This window comes from Thermobia domestica, chromosome 7, assembly GCF_964235325.1.
Source record: "Thermobia domestica chromosome 7, izTheDome1.hap1.1, whole genome shotgun sequence".
NCBI classification, from domain to species: domain Eukaryota; kingdom Metazoa; phylum Arthropoda; class Insecta; order Zygentoma; family Lepismatidae; genus Thermobia; species Thermobia domestica.
Window position 1 is genome coordinate 295,923,371 of NC_137460.1, and position 27,993 is coordinate 295,951,363.

Below are 27,993 nucleotides of genomic sequence, written 5' to 3' on the forward strand. Positions count from 1 at the left end.
CACCTCCGCCTCATGTTTTGGCCAACATTGAGGGTCAACATTCATTCACATTCCTTGCTTGAACTAAGCGTCTTTGCTTGGGGATGTCATGACACCTGCCTGAGAAACAAGAAGTGAGGTACCAAGGAAGCAAGATAGGTTTTATCATACTGTAGAGAAAATAAGAAGAGATTAACAATAATAACAAATAACTTATTTTATCTGTGGTTTTATTGCGCTGGCCTGGAGTTATGCGTTGGAGCTCGTAGTTTTCAGAAGGCAATTTAAAAAAAATGGTAGAAATAATGAATAATTGAATGAAAGGAACTTCGTAAAAATCATCAATGATCAAAATTTTTAATTGTGCCAAATTACACACAAAATGCCAGAGATTGGAATTACACACAAAATGCAGAAAAAGGCCAGAATTGCACACATTTTGTGCAATTACACACACATTGGCAACGCTGATCAGAACACGTTTCAACACTTCGTTGTTTCCTTCTACGAGCCAGAATATTGGTACAAAGCAGGGTTGGAAAAAGATAGTTAGCGTTTAGTATTAAAAAATATTCAATATATATATATTGTCACTTCCTAACATTTGTTGCAATAGACATTGTCAAAGATTATAGGTAGATAGATAGATAATACAAATTTTAACCGGCTGTAGATAATGTTGATAATGAGGTAGCTCGACCACATCTATTATTTGTTTTCCACTTTCGCTCATTTTTAATAGATGCTTTTCTTGGAAAAAAAGCCCGCGTCTCTTCCATTTATAAATCTTGACTGAACAATCGTGTGCCATCCTAAAGGAATATCACGCTCAGTTCAAATATATCAATCATCTGCGAGAAAATTATCAAAGACAGACATTTCAAATTCACCTCTACCTATATTAACACATCCCAACATAGTTTCATGTCTCTCTTTCCTCACTAACCTTAACATGCTTAATTACGGTGTGGATAGTGTTTCCAACAATGCACAACTTCACGCCACCTATTTCGATTTATCATGTGCCTTCGGTTCCATTGACCATACTTATATAACTTAGAAAATCTTCAATAGATTCTGTGTTCATGGGCCAGACTTATCTTTGTTGAATAGCTACTTACAAGGTTTCACCAAGAGAGTCGTTATCGATTTGTAACCCCCTACTTGTAACATCTGGAGTATCACATAGAAGCGTATTTGGAGCATTGTTATTCATATTGTACCTGAACGATTCCACTAGTTGGGTCAACTCAAATATTAGCAGAATCTTCTTATTAACAGGAGACTGCGAAATCTTTAGATTAGTGTACCGAAGAGAGGTCTCCGATATATTTCAAAGAGAAATTGATAATAATTCCTCCTTTTGTAACACCTGGTCCCCAAAAAGTTCATTCTAATAAGAGTAAATCCATAACAGTTTCCGTAAAGAAATATATTGTATTTACTCCATACCATATAAATAGTTTGCCTGTCACGAGAATCAATAATGTTAAGGATTTCGGAGTTTCTTTGGACACAAAACTAACTTTCACAGAACATAAAATTTCACCAAGCATTCAATGCGTCTTACAGGACTTCTGTACAGTTTAAGAAAAATACGGAACATTTAATTTTCAGCAAATTCCTACAAGACAAGCTCGTCTATCTGCACAATAGTAGTTCCTACAGACCTATCACGGATTAACTCAATTCCTTACTTATTCCTTGCAATAGTACGCTTTAGAGAGTCTCGTACACGTGCAAGACAAAACGCGAACTATTTCAAACAATAAATACACAACTTTGTAACACTCGTCATAAAATCAGTGATCTCAAATATCTGTATAAATTCAATGGTGGCAAACTCATGCCGGAACGCTAAACTCAGAATTTTGTTTCCGAATTCTCTCCACGCAAACACACAAATTTTTTTTTTCATATAGTACGACCTAGGCATTCAAGAGTTTATCGTTCTTTGTTCCACAGGCCTTCTAAACTATAGAACGAAATAGTGTATACACTCTTAGAATAACTTCATTTTCCAGCTACACTACGATGTTGTTTTAGTTGATAAACTTTTGTTAGTTGTTGTCACCATTTCTTGTTATCACTTACGATATTTTAATACTATTGTGATCGTTATTATTATTATTATTATTACTGTATTATGTTACCGTCTCTTAGATTTGTGAACTTCGAGAAATTATCCTTCCACACTGTTGGCAAGTAGAAACTTTGTCATCTTTTATATTTGTCTTAAGCAGCGTTATATTGAATGAATTTTGTAGGTTTTGACAAATATGATGTTTCGAACTTAGTCAGGATACACACGTCACAAATATCATGTTTCAAAAGATATAATCAAGATTACGCACCTAATATTTGTTATCACGTGTATAATCTGACTATATCCTTTCATGTACAAATATAATTTTTCAGTAAATCGTTCCACGTGTGTTACAACTTTTTTAGACTAAGAAAATATGGACTTTAAGTAAACGCTTTGGACACTTTTTAACACCCATCCTTTCCCTGTATGGAACTAAATGTCTCCGGAATTGAACTCCTTGTTATACACATTCCCACACTCTTCGCTTGTGTTAGATTTTTCGACTGAGTGGATTAACGTTTTTAGCAAATGTGAAAGATGTCCAAATTCTTTTCCACACGCCTGGCATATAGGAGGTTTTTCTGTGCGGAACCCTACTTGGACGATTAAATCCATTGACGCAATCCTTGTCTGTGCGAAATTTTTCTCGTCTGTGGATGAACATGAGTACCAAAACATGAACGTACACTGAATCGTTTAAACATTCTTGGCATGCGTGGGTTTTCAGGTTTTAAAACAAATTTTAATGTGCAGTAAATATCTTTCCTCATTGTAAAGTTTCTTACGGGTGCAGGTGAAAGTTTCCCGAAACCCCTTTTCACACTTTCTGAAAGTGTTAGCTTTTTTCCTTTGTAGATTAACGTGTTTGCACAAATGTGAACGTTCGCTAAATTCCTTACATACTCTTGCGTATATGAGGTTTTTCGGCTGAGTAAAATATAAGTAATGGAATGTGGACGATCATTAAATCCTTTTCCACACTGCCGGAATTTCTGATATTCTCTCTTGTGTGTATTAACATATGCGTAGCCAAATTTGAACGAACAGTGAATCCCTTACCACTTTCTGGGCAAGTATGAGGTTTCTCCCTTCTGTGGACTAACATGTGCCTATTCAAATCTGAACTAATGAATACCTTTCCACATTCTGGGCAAGTCTCCCCTTTGTGGTTTAACATGTGTGCACGCAGTTGATCAATTTCTAAATCTCTTTCCGCACTCTTGGCACGTGTGATGTTTCTCCCCTGTGTGGACTAACATGTGATTAGTCATTCTTGAACGTACACTAAATCTCTTACCACACTGTTGGCATTCGTGAGGCTTCTCCCCTGAGTGGATTGACATGTGAGCAGACAAAGTAGAACGAACCCTGAATCCCTTTCCACATTCTGGGCAAGTATGAGGTTTCTCCCCTGTGTGAACTAACATGTGTGCACGCAAAGTAGATCGATCTCTAAATCTCTTTCCGCACTCTTGGCAAGTTAGAGGTTTTTCCCCTGTGTGGATTAACGTGTGTTTAGTCATTCTTGAACGTACACTAAATCTCTTACCACAGTGTTGGCATTCGTGAGGCTTCTCCCCTGTGTGGATTAACATGTGAACAGACAAAGTAGAACGAACACTGAATCCCTTTCTACATTCTGGCAAGTATGAGGTTTCTCCCCTGTGTGGACTAACATGTGTGCACGCAATTTTGATCGATATCTAAATCCCTTTCCGCACTCCTGGCAAGTGTGAGGTTTCTCCCCTGTGTGGACTAACATGTGTTTAGTCATTCTTGAACGATCACTAAATCTCTTACCACACTGTTGGCATTCGTGAGGTTTTCCTCCTGTGTGTATTAACATGTGAGCAGACAAATTTGAACGAACATTGAATCCCTTTCCACACTCTTGGCAAATGTAAGGATATAACCCTGTGTGGATTAACATGTGTCTATTCAAATTTGAAGGAACATTGAATCTCTTTCCACATCCTGGGCAACTGTGAGGTCTCTCACCTGTGTGAATTAACATGTGTCTACCCAATATTGAACGATACCTAAATCCCCTTCCACACTCTTGGCAAATGTGAGGATTTAACCCTGTGTGGATTAACACATGTTTTGCCAAACGAGAACGTTCACTGAATCCCTTTCCACACTCTTCGCTTCTGTGGAATGTTGTACCTTTATGTATTAAGTTATGACTTAGAAAGGTATTCGTATCCTCGTGAAGAGCAAGTACGTTATCTCGTCTGTAACAAAGTCAATAAACCGTGAAATGAGAATTAAGGTACTTACTAAGTAACAACGAAGATATAAAATCATTCATTATATTTCATGATAGGATTACGTATATATTTGTTCTATTACATGGAATCATGTAGAAATATGGAACCGAGAACTATCAAGGACTTTCCATATTTCTCCATTCTCAATATATGCTTTACTATATCAAATTTTGCATTCCTTTAAATATACCATATCAGAGTTAATTAACTCAAGTACCTACCAACATACATATTTGTGCTACGTCGAATAAACATTTCATTATTATAAGCGAAATCAGAAATTCGTTGTCACTAAAATATTTATATATGTTTAATTGTTGTCACAAAATTTTAAAATCGCAAGAACTTGTTGCAATTGCAGCTAAAAAAAACTGTTATTATTATGACACTGAAACAAAGGAAGGGCATAACAAAATTATGCACAAAATACGTGATTTCAATCAGTATATCAATCTCTATGTGTGTTTTTAATATAATCTGATATTTTGATATAGTAAATTTTTATAGGTACAGTACTACAATCTTTGCGGTTGTTGACTTATAGCTACATGGTTACATCTGGTACACATTTAGGCCCGCTTAATAAAATAAATATATTTGAGATGTGTTGAGCTGTCAGTTTCTTGTAATATTTATTTCTATGATACTATGATTTTAGAAATCAACGGTAATGTAATATGGACAAGCATTAGCAATTCCGTCACACCTATTACACAATGTCTGATGAATTTAAGTGATCGCAATTTTGCAAGCATAGAAGAAATTTTAAGAAAACTACTTTTTGAATGGATGTTGTTAAATTTACCTGTAAACCCATGTAACTGCAAATCAATTTATAGACTTCTTCAGATGCCGCACGTGCCACATCAAAAACAGCAAAAAAGCTTGTAGTACACGATTTAAAAATTATTTGCCGGGAAAGAAAATATTTTCATCATTTCTGTTTCAAATAACGCCTTTATCCTTTTCGGACGTGCTTCTTAACCTATAAGGAGCATTCTACTTGTCGCAAAAAAAAAAAAAAAAAAAAAAAAAAAAGAAAAGAAATCGAAGAATCAGCGTCTCCTCCTTAGTGATTCAGATTAATATTACCTGTTTAATTCCCGTGTCACCACATTAAGTATTTCTACTTGTTTTAATGGCGTTATAGTAATATACCTTCCTTAAACTTGACGGAATATAAATTACATAATACTGTGTGCCTAATGGTGTCATGAACACTGGAAATTTATAATCCCTTACAACGTAAAAACTACAAATAATAATAATAATAATAATAATAATAATAATAATAATAATAATAATAATAATAATAATAATAATAATAATTCGCATATAAAATAGAGTTTTAAGAAAATCTTTTGCCGAGATTAGTAACGCAAACGCGTTAAAAACAAAGTATACATATGATTTATATCACCTCAGTCAAAGTCCATTTCATTTGCAAAGATGCGTCCTGAAACAAGTTCACATCTCACTAATGTAAGAGTTAAGATCGAGATCTTACACAAATCATGAACCAGGGACAATCAGCATAAAGTTGCCCCCGGTTGTAATTATTGAATAATCTGTGAAAATTCAAAGGTGCAGTTAAGCAATGGTTTTCTGTACATTTTATTGCAGAAGTGGCACCATGGTGATCAGGTTTGTAATTCGCTGGTTAGAAGGCTGTACAACGTACTGAGCACACGTTCGCGAATTTATTATTGAAGGTCGAATGATTAATTACTGGCAACAGTCGTGACCTTCATTTGAAGATTTTATAGTAATTTTAACTGTGTACTTTGAGCAGAAATATTAAAAGATCAAGAAACTAAAATATATACTTCACCTTATACTGTAGTACACATTCAGGAATATACGAAACTCATTCACCCAGTGATTAACCAAACCAGAAATCCCACAGCTCAAAAATTTAACTTCTCAACTGGATATCATTCTGCACTAAACCATGCCAACTTGGATCACTCATTTTTAAAGTCTCCTATTGTATAATATTATATTATCGATTTTGATATACCAACCTTTCACAAGAATTTTACAGTTCTCATGCGTATTACTGACACAAGTGACGTGATCCGCCTATCGTAGATATATCGATTTCATTATTTGTGTAAAAATGTGATGTTTTATTATTGTAAATGTTAATTATACATATAGCGACATAAGCTTTCTTTTCGTACATCTCACGCTAAGTAAGTTAATCAAAATTGGCAATCTTTTTCCTGAGTGCTAATTACCATATTTAACCTTTTCAGACCTGACCTACACAATTCTACAGGTAGGTGGAATCTCCAATATATGCAGTATTGGCCGAACATGCACAATTGTGGAAGTTAATTTTCCCGAAAGCTACTAGTTTAAAGAAAAAACATCATATTTATGAGGATAAGTAGATCATACTAGATTAGGAAAAAAGTTTTCTTTTTCTTAATTTCTTTTTTTGAATTAAAAAAAAGGTCCAGGTGAAAAGGGATATAAATGGATACCGTGGAATGTGACAATTAAGTTTAATTGAAGACGAGATAGAAGAGAAAATCATAATTGTCTCAATTTAGTATTTCTTCAGAATTGTTCACAATTTAGATAACATTTTGTAAAACAGATCAACAGATATTATCCCCTTGGTGACCAATTGCAAGTATAAAAGTAGCTTCGTGTTAGGCCTATTCCAACAAATAAATTAATTCCCTTCATTACAGTACCAACCAACAATAACATAAATTATTATACATTTAAAACAAATTTCTCTTAGACCGTAATATTACTGGTATTAACCCTTAGAAATTTACAAACTTGTAAACTTTGGGGACACAGATATCAAGTAAAGAATGGGCGAAACTATATTGACATAATTATTCGTGCACTAAGGTATATATCATTATATACCAAAGCGGGGAAAATATTCCATACAAATGGAAATAAGGAAATAAAGAAGTGTTTAGAAATCTCTCAGAAACATTTTGTTTACACAAAGAAAACTACCATGATGAAGTTCAAAACGTTAAAAAATTTTTTAATATTTGATTTTATTAACAAGTGATACGGTGTTAGCGAAATGTATGAAATAACAAACTAAATGTCAGAATGGTAAAAATTTGTCGTGGATAAAGCATGACGAAAGACGAACAAAGTAACAGTATTACTTTGGACTAGGATAATATTTCAAATCAGAATAAAGGCTTAAATTAATGGCAGTAGAGCCCAAACTGTGAGGGCGACATACTTTTGTTTAACCACTCACATAACTTCTGTCAAATATCTGTTCCATAGCTACACATTTTTAAGTATGACTAACAGTATCAATCTGGTGGGCTGTAGTAAAGATGTTACACATATCCAAGTTAACAAGTGAACATGGTTTCACAGTGTGAAACTAAGACTTCCAAAATATGCGAATTCAATACTCAAACTTGACGTAGTACATCTGTAACAATCGGTTTTCATAGAGTTACAAAATCGAAGATAGAATCAGTCCCCACGATCCATCTCAAAAAGCTATTAATTGCCATCCGTTACTCTTTTACTTTTATAGAGATAAACATTGAAAAAATCGTTAATTTGAAGCACTTTCAATTTGAACAGAAACTTAAAGACCGAGGTAGAATGCATCTTTGGGACGCCTATCCGATCGCAGAAGAATTTCTTGACATCTTATTCAGTTTTTCTTTATGATAATCAGATAACAGGAGTACCAATCATATTTAAAATAAAGCTACTCGATACCTATTACAATTTTCGTTTTAGCGACAAATGTTGAAACCGGAGACGGATAATTTTAACCACTTCCGGTTTGAATAGACCTTGGACGAGAATATAGATCGTTTTCAGGCAAGTTGACACGATTCTACAAAACGATTTCTCAATACATCTTACCATTTTCGCTTGACGGACATCAGTACTGATATCGGAGGTAATAGTAAGTTTCAAACATTTGCGGTTTTGATATATTGCTGTGAATATTAGAGATATGTTAAAACGTGTTAGATGCTAAAACGTTTGCAAAAAACGCTTCTCACTATTTCACGGTGTTCGTTTTGTAACGATGGACATTGAAACAAGAAATGGTTTATTCTAACTACTTCCAGTTTGAATTGAATTTCAACGGAGTAATAACTGATTCTGGTTCTATGCTACTTTTTTGTTCTGTGGCACTAAAAGTTGAAAAATATATTCAAAACCGGATTAATACTAAACTTGAACGATGTTCGTTTCTGGTAGAGCTCTGTGGGTAATCACAATACGTTCAATATCAACACTGAATTGTTTGCTGAAATCTGCCTTTCGCAACCTGTTACCTTTTCCGTTCTGTAGGGATAAATGTTGAAAGCGGAAATGGCTAATTTTAAATGCTTACGGTTAGAACAGACGGTTAACAGAGATTAACCTATTCTTGAGGAGCAGAATCGATTGTACGGAACCGTATTTCGATATCTCTTATAGCCTTTACTTTACAGATATCAGTATTGAAATTACCAGTTTAGAAAGTTTCAACAACTTCCGATGTTGGTAAAATTCTGTGGGTTGTGATATCTCCACTCCAAACCTTGAATCGGTTGTACAAACAGATTGTTACTGTCTGTACCGTTTCCGTACCATGATGGAAAATATTACCACAAATGGTTAATTTCAATCGCTCAGCTTTGAATAGAGGTTAGTAGAAAATGTGGAACCTTATCTTAGAACAGTCAGCTGATTGTAGACACGCAACGCAATAACTCTTACCGCGATATCCATATCGAAATAAGTATCAAAAACTTAATTAATATTAAATTTAAGCCACTTCCAGTTTTGGTAGAGCGTTGCCAAGAGTCATGTTATGTTTGACACTCAATTGTGTTGAAAGACGTCTTCTTGTAATGTTTCCGTTCTCTGGCAAAGACTTTAAAACCGGAAGTGGCTAGTATTAACCACGTTTGGTTTTAATAATATTTCAACGCAGAAGATGGAACGTATGCTTGAGATGCTTCGTCCAATGCAAAAAGTCGCTTCCAGATAGCTTTTACAGTGTTCTTTCTATGGAAATAAATTTTAAAACCAGAAATACTAGTAATATCCAAGAAAGTAGCGGTATGTTTTTTTGAGACGCTGAATTCTATGCAGCAAGACGTTTTTCCTTTCCTGCTACCGTTTTCATTCCATGGCAAAAAAACGATAAAAGCGGTATTAATAAAGGAGAATTTGATAAACTGGCTGTTTTAGCATAGCGTTGTAGAGAGTCATTATGTGTTGTGTATAGACACAGGATCATTTGCAAACAATCACTTCTCGTTACCGGTTACCGTTTTGTTTAATGGTTTCGTTCGTTAAGTCTCAAACTAATGGCTGGCCTGAAGAAATTTCTGTTTGAATTGAGGGTTAACGGGCGAAATTAAATATATTCGAGGAACGTTGAAATGTCTATAAGAATAAGCACCATGACAGCATTTACCGTTTATTCTATATGATAACCACTTTCGAAACTGGACGGAATAGTAAATTTAAACTATCTTCGTTTTCGGTAAAGTACATTTGATAGTCGTGAAAATTGTGTTAAGAGGCTGAATCGTTTGGAAACAAATACTTCTCGTTATATTACAATATTCGTTCTATACCAATAAACGCTGAAATTGGAATTAGTTAGTTTGGACCAATTCTTGTTTGAAAAGAGAAATAAAATGACGGAACCTATTCTATGGAGGTTGAACCAATTGCAAGAAAAAGTTTCTCAATATTTTTTAAAACCATTTTGCTCTGATACCTGTTCGGAGACGGACGCACGAGCAAATCCGTTCTAGAAGACTGCCGTCACTTACACACGGCATAGTTTTAGTCCAAAAGCCTGCGTTTGTATTCATTTACTTTATGAAAAAGAGCATACAATTGACAATTATGTATATGGTTAAAAAAAATAGTCGTGATACTGAGCCAGACAAAACGAGTTATGGTATGCCCGTTCAAAAATGTAGTGTAAAAATTTGCGCGTGTTCAAATAAAGCAAATACAATTTTATTATCACGCTTTCTATTTTTATCAGGATAATAATCCATAGGTCATTTTTGAAACAGGTGCTAATACATAATAAGTGGCCAAATACGTGATTGAACAGAGCGTGTACGTCTAGAAAACTGATAACACCGGCACCAACAGTGAGTAAAATGTTTTGCTGCATAACACACACTCGAAGTAATTTTCTGAATAAAGGAAAAATAACGCATTGCTGTGTAAACAAAAACTGCATGGCATCGTTCTATATTTTCTGCAAACATAGCCCTATCTAGCCAGCGCCCAAATCATGACCACAAACATTGAAACAAATAAATAATTATTGATAAATGCGAGCATATAGAAATCCATTTTGAACAAAAGATACGAAAGTGTAAAGCTGTATAACGAAACCTAATTTAACTTACCCTTATCGATGAACAAATTACCAAGAAACATACAAGAAATGCAAGAAAACAAATATTAATAATATATGTGAAGATACAGAAACAAATTTAGAAATAAAAATATTTCACCTGCCGACTTGAACCCGCAACTATTCATCCCAGAGTTAACCATCTGACCACCGAGTCAACCATGCAAGTATTGGTTTGTCCATTGTATTTACTGTGCAAAAGGCGAAACTAAATCAAGATGTCGTAAATTAGTACGTAAAATTCTCCGAACTATACACGGTATAACCCACTAAAGACCACATTACGGCAACAGGAAAAAATGCACGCAGTCAAAAGAAACAGAATTGTGAAGATATTTGAACAAACCTAGCTTCCATTAACCACTGGTCAACAAAATTTAAGATAATGTACAAGAAATGAAAAAAAAAAAAAACATTGAGAGTAAAAAGTAACTTGTAGTAGCCGATATTTGAACGATGATTATTTCATAGGATAACACGACACCGTACCGACGTTCTCATGTGAGAGTTTGCAAATAGCAATTTCGAAGTTTATTAACACTGCACGTATTACCTAACAAAGGTACTAGATGACTCACACATGGATTATTGGTGAAAACACCTCTTTCAAGAGATGAGACTGGCTTCTCAGATTTATGAAATGACATTTCTAATAATCCTTGAAGAACTAGTGCGAATTTTGCAAACTTAAGAAATCACTCTTTAAATTTCCGATTCCTTCCTCTTCACCCCAAGTATAAGTTGGTGGGCAACATGGAAAATTTGAAACTTTTCTCTCCCTTGGGAGATCAGTTTCATACCTTGATAAAGTCTCCTCCTCGTAACTGACTATGTATTGTATTTTTGGTGTTCCTCTTCATGTTATACTCATTGTCTTTACTTCTATCAGCATGGTGATCCAGTAGGGATGCCGAATAAGATGGCCCTGCATACCGTTTCTTCTTTTTTCCTACAATTTTCATCATCTGTCGTCCTTCATCGACTTCCTTTAGTCTTTGTTCATTCCTTTTTCTTTCGGTCCATGACATGTGCAGAACTGCGCGCCAAAACGTCATTTCTCACAGCAAATCCTCGATTAGTCCTACATATATGAAGGTGCAACAGTACGATCTGAAGATTGTGGATTAACTTTTGCTTGATCTTGATTTAATGATCAAAGGCTTTCTTCTGACGCCAGACGTTAACCCATAGATATAAAAAGAACGTAAATAAAATTCAAACTCCAAATGAAATCGGGGTCTACTCCATGGTATTGTGGAGTTTTATGGCTGTTTATACATACGTCTTAGATTGTGAACCTACGGGGACAGCGTGCGAGACTCATTCCAAACGTTCTCAGTTCGATTTCCAGCCTGGAATTAGAATTTGTTTCTCAGAGAATTAAGCATTGTAAGTTAGGTTCGCTATTGTTAATAAAAAAGGTTTACTCCATAAGGGAAAACAAAAAAAAATAAATAAAAAAATAGTGGGATAGGAGGGAAATGCAGACTGTCTATGCTTAAGTGTTAAAATTTAGTTGTTCTGCCCATGGTTTCTCTGTCTCTACATGATGTATATTATTATATATAGTTTCTTTGCATTAATTGTCATTTCTCAGAATTAAACGTGAATGCAATATATCCTTTTTATCTAGTGGTTATTTAAGTGTTGCCGAAATACTCATTCTTTCTTGCTTCAATTGGAGAAATATTCTGGCATGTAATGTATTGGTGCATGCATGTATTGTCATGTTCGGTGTCCAGCTATCAGACATAATGATACAAGTCAACTTGAGTAAGGAACTACTATTGCTTAGAACGTCAACCTCCTTAAACTTTAGCGGTTAGCTGAATAGGACAAGAGATAAAAAGTTGGATTTAAGAGAAGAGATAGGCGAACATTGTAAAAGTAATTGGAAAAATTTCGATTAGTAATTTAGTTAAATAGAATCATCAAAAGAAAATACATAACATGATAAAACTTAACCAGAAAGAACAAATTGGAATAATATATTCCGACTATTAACCTTTTCAGGACGAGCGGCTCAACCCTTGAGCCAGCAATTCAAACCTCTCTAGCTCAGCTCGTAATTAACCTAGAGATATGATTTTGGTATGTATCTCTTCAGAAAGGATGGAACTTTCTAATCCTGTGTATATCATTCATGTAATCGGTCCCGCCTTGAAGGGGGAAGGGGGCAAAGTTGGGTGTTTAAAGTTTTCCCTCTCTCCCTTCAGAATTTGGGGGGAGGTACCCCCCTGATAGAGTTACAAGGATAAAAATGGCATCCATAGAGACAAATGAACATACTAACTAGCCATACCCAGTCCATGACTTTTGGGCTTGAGAGGGGTGAATAGGAGGGGAATTGAATTTACCCTTTTTCATATTGTATATTTTCTTATAAAGACAAAAAATATATTTCAAATTTGAAGAACTCTGGCAACATTGTTATTCATCGTACCCAAGAAAGAAAATCTCACATTTACGACAGATATTTGGGACAATGATACACAAAAGTCAAACCCATCGGTTCAATACAAATGGAAAAAGAAATTCAGAACCCCACACCTACGTGACACATCCTGTATATTATTCAATATCCACTGTAATGCACTCTAACGTTGACAGCCCTAGCGACATTCCTAATTATCACACACAAACCATACCACGTTAAAAACCTTATAGATCAGCCATTCCAACAATGTAACTTTTGTGTGTCTCGGGCCAAACCAGTAAAAGAAGAAAAAGACAAAAGTCAAAATTTTCGGTGGAAAATCAAATTTTTCGAAATTTGTCGGACTATGGCAACGCTGTTATTTTTCGTGCGCAATGGAAAAAATCTCACATTTACGCCAGACATTGGGAACAACGATATAAAAAATGAATGGTGTAGGTGCAATAGGAGTGAAGAAAAAATTCGGAACCTCGAACCTACGTGAATCATCCTGTATGTTTCCGAGAGATTGTGGTATAAGCTAACATTGGCAGACTTGGCCACGCTCCTAATTGTCAAAAACATATCAGCTATACTTCGTTGGAAAGCTTATAGAACAGACATTCCAACAAAGATAACTTATTGAACACACAGACAGACAGAGAGAGAGAGAGAGAGAGAGAGAGAGCGAAAGGAAAACAGTTATCACCTCAGAACGCACCGTTCTAATTTTAGCCTGGTCAAAGTCAGCTGTAGCTATCAGTTGAACTTAAGGGTCGTAAATATGCATTTCTTTCAACTCCCTCCTTTGACAAGTTATTTAGTTTAAGAAAAAATCTTCCTGCCGAAGCAAAAGGAAAGAAATGCAGTGATCTTGCGACGAACGATGTTAGTTGAACCAATGTCAGTTTATTCCCTGCGTTAGTAAGATTTTTCTGGATTCCTACTGCACTTACACGGTTTATTTTTTGCACAATTGTTCACAATAACGGGGGTAAATGTGAGAATTATTTTTCTTGCATACGACAAACAACAGTGTTGCCATAGCCCGACAAATTTCGAAAAACTTGATTTTCTCCCCAAAATTTTCATTTTTGTCTTCTTTTTCTTTTACTAGTTTGGCCCAACAGACAACGAAAGTTACTTTGTTGGAATGTTTATTCCATAAGCTTTCCAACGAGGTACAGCTGATATGTTTGTGACAATTAGGAGCGTGGCCAAGCCTGCCGATATTAGCGTATACCACAATCTATCGAAAAAAATACAGTATGATAAACGCAGATTCGGTGCTCCAATTTTTTTCCTCCATTTCTATTGCACCTACACCATTCATTTTTTTATATCATTGTCCCCAATGTCTGGCGTAATGGTGAGAATTTTTTTCTTGCGTACGACAAATAACAGCGTTGCCATAGTCGGACAAATTTGGGAAAAATAGATTTTTTTTGCAAAAATTTTGAATTTTATCTTCTCCTTCTTTTACTAGTTTGGTCCGAGAGACAAGAAAGTTACCCTGTTGAAATGGGTGTCTCATAAGGTTTTCAACGAGGTATAGCTGATATGCTTGTGACAATTAGGGGCATCACCAGACTTGCCAATGTTAGCGTATACCACAATCTATCGAAAAAATACAGGATGATTCACGCAGGCTCAGTGTTCAGAATTTTTCCCTCCATTGATTGAATCTAAACCCTTCATTTTTGGTATCATTGTCTCCAGTGTCTGGCGTAAATCTGATTTTTTTTGCTTGCGTACGGTATATAACAGTGTTGCCACATTCTGACAAAATCTGAAGAATTGTATTTTTGGAAAAAAATGATTTTCGTCGTCTTCTTTTACTAATTTGGTCCGAGAGACACGAAAGTTACTTTGCTCAAATATCTGTTCTATAAGGTTTCCAACGAGGCATGGTTTGTTTATGTGACATTTAGGGGCGTCGCTAAGCCTGCCAACGTAAGGGTAGACGAAAATTTCTCGGGAAAATAGGAACAGGATGATTCACCTAGATTCTATCTTCCGATTTTTTTTTTACCTAGCTATTGTACCTTTGCCCTTCATTTTTTGGTATAATTATTACCGATGTCTGGCCTACAGGTCAGAATATTTTTTCTAGCGTACGACTAGAAACAGTGTTCCCAGACTCTCACAAATTTCGAAAAAAAATATTTTTTTCTCTTTTTCTTTCTTCTTCTTCTTCTTCTATCGGTTGGGTACGGTAGCCTCAAAGGTTATCTTACTAGAATTTTTGTTTGATAAGCTTTCCAACAAGGTACCCATGGAAGAATTAGGAGGGGTGCTAGGGCCGCCAAAGTAAAGGTCTACGATTTTCTTGAAATCCCTGCCCGTCCTGAAAAGGTTAAAATTATGAAAGGAAAAAGAAATTAACAAAGAAACAATGGAAATTTTTACAGGTCATGGTTCCTTCAATTATAATAATAAAACATTAAATATCGAATATGTTTAAACATGCCACTCTATAGAACACCAAAAAAAGGAAGAAATCAGCGTCGGACCAACCTAGCGGCCCACGGCTTGCGCTCCCTACAAGCAACGGCTTTTGTGTCAAAGATAGTGATGTGCTGCGTGATCGTTCTTCTGAAGTTTGAATCCACAGAGATAAAGTAATCTACTATGTGACTACTCATAATTTGTGATTGTATTATATTCAACTATTTAACTTGGAGTTCAGGCCCAAGTTTGAACATGTTTAAAAATTTCGTTCTTATGCGATAGCTGCATATTTCTCGTTGGTAGCACTGTTCTCCCGGATGTGTAGGCGTTAGTCAGAAATATTCCATTAAACATTTCTTTTCAAACATAAAAGTTACTAAATTGCCTTAAGCAATCTTGATGATTCAGTACGGTACCTGTGTTTCGACAAATTCCCAAACCTGGAACAGTATTATGGAATAGCTCTCATTTCTTCGGCATAAACAAATTTAGTTCAAAAGTCAGTTAGTCCCCTTGAACTCCACGGTCCTCATTTTGTTTGATGTATATGTTTTATGGAGTGTAACGGAATATATTTATGTGGTTTTGGAACTTACATTTTAAGCGTTTAATCGGTCTAATACGATACTTTTGTAGTAGGACTTTATATACTACTGTTGTTCCCGCTAGTTAAACAAATTACTCATACGTAATAATATCCCTATGTTAGAGGTAGTGCGCCCTGCTAATGAATTCAGGGCTACGTCCCTCGACCCATGGCTTCTCATTCTGACAATGGTAGAAATGAGAACACTATTGAAATTAGAAAAAAACATAATGCAGAGGCATGGGATAACATAAGATGGTAAAATATAAAATTAAACTAATTTCAGGTCTTAGCTGAAGAATCTGTCGAAAAGAAAAACAACGAAAACAATACAAAAAATAATATATTACTTTAGCACAAATTATAAATCTTTATAAACCAAGACGTAAGAATCTGTTATAAACAAAATTAACTTTTCTGAAAATAACGTGGAACAGGTAAATGCAACTTTTTTAAAATGATCGTTATAATATATGTGTGTGATTCCAGATGTGTTTGTTTTCTGTGTGTCAACAAATCAAATGGAAAAGAAATCAAACCATAACAAAATGATGTTTGGAATAATGAAAACAAAGCCAAGAACAAAGTATTAGATGATACCTGTTGATTGTCAGCAGAATCTTCTTGTTTAATTTCCATTTTAACTCGCACTCATCCTGTCCAATTTAAGACGATACTAATGGGAATTAATCACGTAGGTTTCATCCAAAAGAGAAAGTAGTTATCTTGATTCACTCTCAGGTATTTTAGGATTTTTATATTTGTAAGGTATATGCCCTTAGAGTAATTTTTAAATTCCAAAAATAACGTAAAAAATAAAAAAAAACAAGGGAGAAAGGGATTAAGTTTAAATTTCGGAGACCATGCAACATTTAAAATGCATAACCGTAACCTACTGAATTATGACTAACCAAAAAAGGAAGGGAAAGGAAATAGACAATTACAAAGGAGTTGAGTTGATTTTGAGTTTAACGTCCCTCTCAGCAGCGAGGCTATATGAGACGTGGACCTACTGATTAACGTGGAATCCGAACCACATGAGCTCCCGCCGGGACACAATTACAAAGGAGAAAAGACATGAGACAAGTACTGTAGATAAAACCGTAAGAAATCGACCAAGATCGGGTGGGGATGCGGGCTATAATCTTAAAAGGAAACGATAGTATAAATTTAAAAAATTTATGGTTGATAATTGAAATTCTTGTAATGGGTGATGCATAAGTTTAAAAAGGAAACCCAAACCAGTATCCTATATAGTTTGAGACACCTACAAATGCTAGTCGTACAAATATCAAGCGTGCGATATTATGTTGAAAAAATATAAGTAATTTCGCACCCTGTAGTTTCAGAACTCACTCCCAAAACATTTAGCTTTCCACTTTTTTCGCAAACTTGTAATACTATTAGAATTGTAAAATTTAACTGTAATTTTTAAAGATTCATTTATCATCTTGCTGATTTTATATGGAATAGCTCAGTGTTTTCACCTCCACGTGCACAAAGTGCAGACTTGTGCAAAAAGGCAGTATGAAATATGGTAAATGCTACAAATGCACGACAGTGCTGACAAGATATCAGAGAGCTCATATTTTGGCGTAATAATATCGAATATAATGTGAAAAAATGTATAAAATCAAGAAAAAGTACAAATTAAAGAAAGGAAGAAAAAGCGGAAACATGAAATATATGAAAAATCTGATAAAGTAAACTATAAACTATAAACACAAGTAAACTATAAACCATTGGCTCCATAACCTTCTTGTCCGTCTTCGTTCCTTGTGCACTCATGCTCTTGCATTTTCGAATATATCCCCCCAACCGTGCAAGAAATCAAATGAAAAGGGACAATAGTTTTTCATAAAGCAGTTTACATCTTTTCACTCACAGAACTTTGAATTCATAGCCATCATTGTGCTTTCCTAATGTAGAGCTGCATCAGAGAACGAAATGCCGCTCAGAAGGTATATTTTTCTATGGTACTAAAAAGGCGGGATGCACTTAGTAATTTCGTATTGAAGATTATATTCTCAATCTGGACTGTAGAGGGCTAATTAATAAATAAATAACGCTTCGCTGGTTTTTTATGAGTACATCTTAATACATCAAATAAAAATTGACTTCACATTACTTTCAAATCAAATTAAATATTAACGGTGATGTCAGCCTACAGGAGCTCTATATGCAAGAAAGAAATGTCGTTTATAAAACACTCTTCTTAAATGTACTAGGAGAATATTATCTGAGAAAATGCTGCTGCCCATCAACATAAATCGATACTATTTTTGCTTAGAAATCGACTTTTAGTCATAATGACCATCTCAGTTTAAAGGAAAGCCACAGAGAATAAACCAACACGAGTTAAAGTTTTTAGAGGTGTTAGGATTCTATTTTGTCAAAAAAGATACTTTGCATAGTTATTTTGTAATGATAAAACTATTCTTTATCTTCTGTTCTAAAGCTATTCTTAAATGAAAAATACAAAATCCTGCTGGACTTGCATCTAATGTCATTATCATGTCTGCCTAAAATCTAAAAAAAAAGTTAAAAAAAAATCACTCACCTAGTAAGAAAGACTTCATCTCATATTACATCCTCTGCAGTTTCAAGAAAAATAACCGGAAATAGTTGTTACACTAATAAACATGTTTCAAATAGAACAGTGGGAAATTATTAATGATTTGTACTAGGGATACTCTTACATTCCTTGTAATTCTCAAATAAGATCTCAATTCATTTCCCTCGCCTAAAATGAATGAAACGATCTCAAATTATAAAATCGGCAATAGGAAATAGAGTAGGAGTCGTTCTGATTACCAAGTGTGGAACAAGTTTCATGCAACGATCGAGAATTTTTTCACTTTTAGTCAGTACAGAAGTTGATACTTTCTTCATTATAAAAAAATGCGAGTTACTTCCCTCTTTTACTAGGGATAACAGGATATGAAATACATATATGTACGATACGTTAAGAGTAAACCCCAAAATAAAGAAAAAAAAGAAAGTTGGAATTGGAAAGCGCTCGAAATAGAACAAAATGGAACTTTCTTTGTAGCTTGCAACTTTGGATATTCTTACAAATTTTTAAATTCTAGAAAGCACAAACTCCCGATTTGTAACACTTAACTAACTAACTAACTAACTCCATGGCCTACGGAACCCGGAGATTTAATGCCGCGTTCACAAAAGCTCTCCACTGACTTCTATCCTTAGCTAACTGAATCCAGTTTCTACTTTGTATTCCAATCTATGTGAGATCCATCTTAATATTGTCCTCCCATCTGCGCCTAGGTCTTCCTAATGGTCGTTTTCCGATTGGTCTACCAGCTAAGACTTTAAAAGCGTTTCTACTTTCTTCCATTCTAGCTACATGACCCGCCCACCTAAGCCTCCTAGACTTGACGACCCTAACAATGTTGGGTAAACCGTATAAATTATGTAGTTCCTCGTTATGAAATTGCCGCCATTCCCCATTTCCGTTCCTCCTGGGTCCGAATGTTCGTCTCAGGATCTTGTTCTCAAATACTTTCAGTTTATGTTCTTCCCTTAGAATAAGTGCCCATGATTCGCAGCCATACAAAACAGGCATGATTATCGTTTTGAACAGTTAACTAATAAAATTAAATAAATAAATTATCCACTCCGGAAAGTTGGTTGTAGAATAGTTGCAATTAAAAGGTGAAAATTCGAAACATGTTAAGAAAATGTTTCCAATCCGTATTCTTAGAATATTATCCAACTTGTGGTTGGTAATGTTCGATTTTCCGCCTCCCAACGCAAAGGATGTAATTTGCAATTATTTTATCCGTATTAACTGAGGGAAACAAATTATTTGTTGCTATAGGATACAATATAAGGGATACAAGTATGTCTGTAGATAACCGGAACTTAAATTATCGATTTGTTCTATTTTCACCTATTCTAAATTTTGACATCTCATTTACGCGCTCTGAGGAACTAAGGTAGTAGTGTTTCGCTTTAAATCACGTTATCGGTGCTCGATGAGTGATATAATTAGTTATTATTTTCTACAATCTAAGAAAGGGTAAAAATACATGAGGGATGAGCTGTAAAAATATTCCTAATCGTTTTATTGGTAACATGCTTTGAATTTTGATCTATTAAGGGCGAATGTTCTGGTTTTAACCATACGGGTTACAATTTGAAGTCACGCTATAACCGCCAACAGGTTATAAAGTTTTTTTTTTTTTTTTTTGCTTTTGTGGTCGCTCTGTATACTTCGTAAAGACAGTGATTATTATTTCCGATTTATACTTTGCTCTGCGACGCTAATAAGTTCTTTCTTCCGTGGAAATTGCTTCTTTCCCACACAATTGGACAAAGAAGTCTTTCATCGTTTCTCATATATATATTTAAAACTGCTTTTGCTGAGAAAATTTCAGTGAGCCACGAACCTTCTCAGTGTTTCTCCCTGACTTATTATATGCGCAGTATATATTATGCAGTTATTTGGAACTGAATTAAGTGCTTTCTTTAATCCCTTATGAAACATTGCAATAAATTAGAGCAGACCAGACCAGAACAGGTATCCAAGTGAGCAGAGTGACGCCAGTCACGTTGCTTTGGCAGTTTCTTTTCTGTGCTTTCTCACGCTCGAGTTATCGCAGTGTCTCGTGCATTGTGGGAGTTGACTAAAATTAACATAAATTATTTTCCGTATTCCGTTTGCATGTGCCTACAGGTGATTTAACTGAGTGGTTTTTGGAATGAACTGCCAACACTCTTCAGTCGACCACTGAAACCCGTACCTTGAGCTTTGGTGCTCAGAAAGTGACTCCGGTATTGTGTGCAGCCACCACACACGTTGCACCGGGAATTAAGTATGATTTTGTGTTAAGAAGCATAAGCTATTAGCCGGCGAAGGACGTTTCCTTACGGTTAGACCCCAACTAGTGAAGTCTCAGGTCCGCAGACCTTGTGCGTACATGTCAATTATATACGCGCCCTCCAACATCAGCATTTCACTTTGAAGACCTTGGTTTCTAATTTGCTGAGGACTCGCCTTTACGCTTCAGAATTGTTTGGCGCAGCAACTGAATCCCTACCTGGGATTGTCCCGAAAACTTTTCCCCCAGTGCTAATCTCCCAAGTGCGTCAATGGTGTGAGAGAAGCATTTGCAGTGAAATCGGAATTATAATCTCATATATATCAAGGGCTACAGTGCATTAAAAAGGCAAAATGTGATTTTAGTGATGAAAATTGTTATACATACTCTGTGTTAAGTGTTGTGTTCATTCCTCTTCGCTATTTTTTTCCATAATAGTATTCTAAAAAATAAGTATAGTGTTATTTAATCCAGTGTGTTTTCGTTGTTTGTGTTAATGATGTTTGTGTGCGTCGTGGTCTGGATGACCATCTGATCGTCCGTGAGGTTTTCGGGACGAGGCATCCGAACCTCTCGGCGCCTAATGCTCATATCATCATTGAGACCGACGATTGATTTCGAAACAATTTGTAACCCTTCTTGGAGAGGTCTTTCATTGTCCTATCCAGGTAAGTTCAGGTCTTAACAGAATACTTATTGGTAGGACCACGGAGGACAGAACCGCGAACAGAGACTGGACCTTAAATTAGTTACAAATAAATAGAAGCCCAAACAGCGACTTGACACCCGGGTGGTTACAAATAAATGTTCGCCCGAACAGAGACCTCGAACTGAAATAGTTACAATGCCATTTTGCAAGACAAGTGAAATGACTTAAAGGTTTTTAGGGTTTTAAAGAGTGAATGGACCTGGACATGAGTCAGAAACTATTTCCTACTTTTTATTTATTTGAGACGTGTTTCCAAACTGTTGGCTTTACTGATGCCATTTTCAGTTTCAAAGTGGTGAATGTTTCAAAATTTGCTAAATATATATTTTTATACATCAGTGGGACAACTATGTATTTTCCTATATTACACAATAGTTTATGATTATTCATATATATATTTTGCAGTTATATTCCCTGTACGCTATGTTCATTAAGTGATTTATAATAAGTTCACTTTATACAAGTTCAGATAAAAATTATTTTTATAATACTGTACAAACTTGTATTTTGCTTTGTATTTTAAAACTAGGCTTAGGGAAAAGTGAATGCTTATAAAAAATATGGTGAAAAAAGAACTGATGAAAATAAATAACAAAGGCAACATTCTTGCGACTTCCATTTCTATGTCGGTACACCTGCCATTCCTAATCATAATTATGATAATAACTATTATTATAAAAATTGAGCAATATAAATTCCAATGAGCAACACCAACTGCGCCTGACGACTGTGGATTCGATACTGATATCGGCCCTATATGATTGTTTTCCCATCTCTAATCTTCCTAATATTTTTGTGTCTTAAACATCTATAGCACTCTTCTCCACGCAGTTAAACTTACGTGCATGTTAACTTGCTGATGAACCGAGTATCATCCTGTTAACATGATAGGAGAGAGAGAGAGAGTAAATTTTTAACATCGTCTTTAACACTTCTTTTTCCCCACTTCAGGTAAACCAAATAGTGATATATAGCCTACCGTTTCTTCAAAACTATGATGTCTTGCAAAAATTACTTTGAAGCATACAAATTATACGGTGTCAATTTGTATGGAAGATCAACCAATAGGGAAACATTAACTGGTCGAGATTTACTGTAAAATTTACAGAACAAATTCGTAATAGCAGTTTAAATAATACCATAGTGTGAATGTTTCGCACGGATTCGCACACAAAGTAGCTAGTAACCTCTATAAGCGAAATCAAGAATCAAAATTCAACGTACTGAATCATGACACAGAACTGGAAAAATGTTTGAGAGTTAAGAAATTTAGGTTCCTAATGTATTACTTTAGAACACCAATATGCAAGCAATGAAAGCATTTCCGAATGTTACCAATAATAGATTTAGGAACGTACTAATACATATTCAACACGTAAGATATGTAAGTTTATGCTATATACAGTGTCTTGCGCTATCCTCGTTTACGTGTATACTTATCGTCCCTGACCCATCCCTTCGCATCTTGACGGACCATCCTGCGCTCTGTCCTGTTACGTAGCAATCTTGTTCTTTTACCAGCTATCTAGCACATGTTGGTTTGTGTTGATTATACAATAACTCTTATATCGTGTACGCGCAATAAGCCCCTAGAGTGAACCTGTAGGTAGAAATGGAAGTTCCATACCCTAGAACTGATTGCTGAAAAAATACAGTCGACTTCCTTAAAAGGAAATAGGTACCGGTATGAAATGTACAGTTATGGGCCTCTACACAATGAAATGAGCATTGGTGTGTTGCACAATTAATGAACATCCCTGTTCGTCGGAATTCTCTTTCATCTTGTATTTTGTTAATGTCTCTCGGGGAAAATGATACTAGAATAATTCTAGCTAAATCCTGAGTAAAATCACAAACGACCATAATTGTTGTTCAAGTATAACAACTGTTACGTTTAAATTTGGAAAATTTGGGGTAAATTTCATTCTCGCGATCTCTTATTTTACAAAATCCTTTATATATATTAAATACTATCGTCGAGCACCCATACTATTAACATATACAAGGACTGATTAGAAATGTGTAATCATAATTTCATTAAGAAACGATCTATATAAGATTTATATGGATGGTATCGGTGTTATTATTATTACTATTAATTGGTATAGCCTACAACTAGTCTATCTGTGCCATGCCGTTTCCAAATTGTAGGTTATTAATTTATGTGCGAGGTATCTCCCATACCTAAATATTGCTCGTGAAGTATTGTTTTTAACCTATAAACTTTCCGAACCCATGTAACCGTATTACCAACCTGAGCCAATTACTATATGAAAAATTCAACATTACCTTTCTCGCCGAACTGAATTTAAACTTGTTAATTTTTGGGAGTCGTTAGAGTACGACGTGCAAGACTCTTGATCCACTATTTCTTTTAGCGTATCTATATTACTTTTCAATGCAGATTCTTCTTTTACTGCAAATTTTGATTTCACCCTATCAACATCCACATCCAAAGAATACTTTGCACTATCCATGTCCATTGTTTGATCTTCTTCCGTTGTAGATAATATTAGTTCTTTGTTGTCAGTCATCAGTTCGTATGTCCACCCTTTCCCTTCGAGTGGATCTTCCTGAGGTAAGTCATAATCAATTTCTTCTTTGCACATCAATTCCAACTTAACAGGCGCCTCACCAGCCATTATGACATCAAATTTAATAAGAATTTGACATTATTCTTATACTTCCCTTACATTTTATGCAGCCAATGTTAATGAAATGATTTTCAAGAACGTTCACAGAAGCAACTTTATACTTCCAATCAAACATATGATCAGGTTTTAATAAAATTCAGAATAACTGATTAATGAAACAATTGGTTCTTCTTCTTCGCCAGTTTAAAGCACTTTGTAATAAAGCTAATTTGGCAGTTATTGAGTGTATTAAGCGTATAGTAAATTAACAAAAGCGTATTAGAAGCAAAGGATTTAAAGTATATACTAGATAAGTACAGTATAGGATGAGATGTGTTAGCATCTCCTACACCTTGACACGAATCTGTACATGTTTCTTCTTCGTCATCTTCTTCTTCTTCTTATGCGGTTGCAAAATGCCTTTACGTGGATCGCTCTCCCGGTGTGGCGCGCACGAAAGACCGGGGTCCGAATTTTACCCCCTTATAAATCATAGTTGTAAAATGTCAAAACATACTGTGTTAAAACAGCAGATGTCTTTTTCAAACGAAGGATTTTGAGGTACAAGTTTTGTAGTCATACATGGTTGCCAGTCCAAGAACCACAGAGAGGATTTACTTTGTCCTTCCATAGAATATTTCTGTACCCCCAATAAAATAAGGAAAATACACGGAGGAATAAAGCTACCACACGTCTTGACCGCAAATTATCTTTGCTGCAGAAGGAGCCGTTTAGAGAGGAAAACTTGGCACGCGACACATTGAGTGACAGATAATAAACCAACCGCTCAATGCGGAGAATCAATCCCTTAAAAATGTTCTAAATTATTCAATACGTTTTACTTTTTGTAAAATATTAATGCTTTCATATGATAAATAAAACTGTTACCTTTCCTTTTATCAGCCACAAGCATATATTTTAAAATCAGTTGATTAGTTTTATGTTTCAAAATAATGCATTTTATGTTGACAAATTATGTTCCAGACTGCGAAGATTATCTTTGTATATATTAAGTTACTTGAAATTTAATAATTTTTTCATTCCCCCTGAGCCTGAGATGTATATTTTAATAAATATTATAATGAAATACTAATAGAAAACGTTCATTAGTATATAATGCTACTCCAGAGTCCCAATTAAAATCTGTAATGATACTCCAGAAAAAAATTCAATTAAATTCAATTTCTTTAGCCATTACGCAACACCAAGGTAATGAAGGACGGAACCCATCTTAACTTGGGCCTCGAACCGCGACCTGGGCTTGAACAAGCTGTAGTTGACGGGTGTAGAGACAATCATATCGTCGCATGAGAACGTAACTCCATTTCGTAGGTTTACAGGCGGAAGGACAAAAATATTATTTTCTTAGAAAGGTGTGTTTTTAGTAAGATAGTAATTGAGCTACATTACAACAGATGATCGACAAGAAGAACAGGTTTCGTTACGTTCTATTTACACCAAATGAGGCTTTCAAAATTATGTGTAAACATGAAAATGAAAACCGCATTTTTGGAGTTACGTTCCTCTGATTCTCATGCGACGATATAAGATCAATCTTCACAGAATAAGCTGTTTTCCACCACACTGCCACACTTTCAAGAGAGTTCGATTATAGGATCATGCCTCTGCCGTGACCAACTCAAATAACCCAAATTAAAAATATATCGAATACTTAGGTCTTTCAAAAATAAATAAATAAATAACCTAACCATTCTTTCTGAGTTGTGTGGCTTTTTATCGAAGGGGCATATTACTGATATCTCCCTTTTGTTTAAGAACAGCGAGACATTATTTTGCTTTTACCTTTTGATTAGTTATTCAAGTTATTTGTGTGTTTGAAAATGCCTTCAAAATAATGCGTTTCTTGGCTTGTTTGTCATTACTGATATCCACAGCTGCGTATTTAGCTTGGGGTAACCGGTTCGACAACTGACGCTTAAATTAATTTTCGTTTTAGGCCTTAGGACTACAGCCATTAAGTACATAGAGAGAGCGGAGATGAGTTATGATACGTATAGGGTTTATATGCAGGAACACAGCAATTGTAGAAAATAATCGAAAACGATTGATATTAGTAGAGAAACAAATTGAGATACAATTATTAATGAAAAAAACGCTACAGCGTTTCGCATTTTATATCTACTGCTTTCTATTATAGTAATTGCTGAAGCTTGTGTTTATTAGCCTATATGTAGCGTTCAGAGCATAAGGCAATCAAGCCATAACGTTGTGAGAAAAATTGACATAAAATTTGTACTGTAAACTTAATTATATGGGAATTTTAAATTTGTATGAGATGCTTAATTATATCAAATTTTTCCTTTACGTTGATCTACTTTACCTTGATTTGAGACTTACAAATTTCATCCTATTTTCTACTGAAAAGTATTCTGTTTTCCCCTGAACAAGGAAATAATTATATATCATAATTAAATTTAAATTTTTCCCAATTTTGACCCGTGACAAACATTTTACCATTGTATATCGTAAAGGTCAGAGATCCACCGGTATTGTAACAGAGCGATGCTTGAGCGATTGACCGCAGAAATTCAAACTCCGATTAGTAATAATTTCACAGCCTTATTTTATTACAAGTGTAAACTCTTTAGTCAGTGGAGAGTAGGGCGTGGATCATAGGTCAGAGTTGATGACGATGGGTTTTAGTGGGTCGGAGTTGGTCATAATGGGTCAGAGTGGTTCATGGTAGATCGTGGGTCAGAGTGGTTCATGGTAAGTGGTGGGTAAGAGTGGGTCACGGTAAGTGGAGAGTCAAAGTGGGTCACGATGGATGGTGGGTAAGTGTGTCGTGTTCAACTTCTCATTACACCCACGTCATGCAATCTCTGGCATTCAAATGTTCATGACGATGAGCTAACAGAAGGTTTAGAGTTCAGACGGGCGACCTGGTGGAACGCGTTAACGAGAAAGTGCGATCAAATCGCCGGTTCATAATAACTGAACTCGCCAAAGAATTTTCAGAACTATGGATATCTGTAGTGCATCGAATTGTGATTGAGGAGCTGTTTTATCACCAACTGTTTGCGAGGTGGGTGTCAAAATTTTTGACAGACGCTCACAAAGAGGAAACAATGGCAGCTATACGTGATTGTTTGGCCCGCTGGGGGAGGGTAGGATGAATTTTTTCTCACATAGTTACGACGGATGAAACCTGAATATCGAACACCAAGGACGCCGATCCTGGGGGGGCCGGGGGACCCGGGCCCTCCCAAAGCTCATGTGGGTCCCCTTTTGTATTTATGAATATACATTATTTGGCATAATTTGAATGCATTTGTCTTAAAATCCTCATATATATACCTTCTGCATCTGAATGGACCCCCCAAATTTACAGAGAAATCGTGCCCATGTCGAACACTACTGGGAAGTTGAAGCTGCAGTCAATGCAATGGCGGCATTCTGGTTTCCCAAAAGTGAAGAAATTCAAACGAACGCCATCAGTTCACAAAGCCATGAGAACCATGTTTTGGGACCAAAAGTTTGTGATTCTTGTGGAATTTTTGGAACCAGTACAAACAATTACAGCTTATGTATATTGCTAAACATTGAATAATCTGTGACGTACCATCCAAAATCAGAGAAGAGGAATGCTACGCTC

General features: G+C 35.4%; 1 protein-coding gene across 1 annotated transcript; it reads right to left on the reverse strand.

Annotated features, from left to right (window-relative positions):
* Positions 1-1,396: 1,396 nt before the first annotated feature.
* On the reverse strand, positions 1,397-24,812 carry LOC145691076 (uncharacterized). The gene is made up of 2 exons (XM_081766741.1): positions 24,034-24,812; positions 1,397-4,302 (listed from the first exon to the last, which is right to left on the reverse strand). Exons 1-2 carry the CDS (start codon positions 24,384-24,386, stop codon positions 3,657-3,659), a joined length of 999 nt encoding a protein of 332 aa, XP_081622867.1. The 5' UTR covers positions 24,387-24,812; the 3' UTR covers positions 1,397-3,656.
* Positions 24,813-27,993: the final 3,181 nt, after the last annotated feature.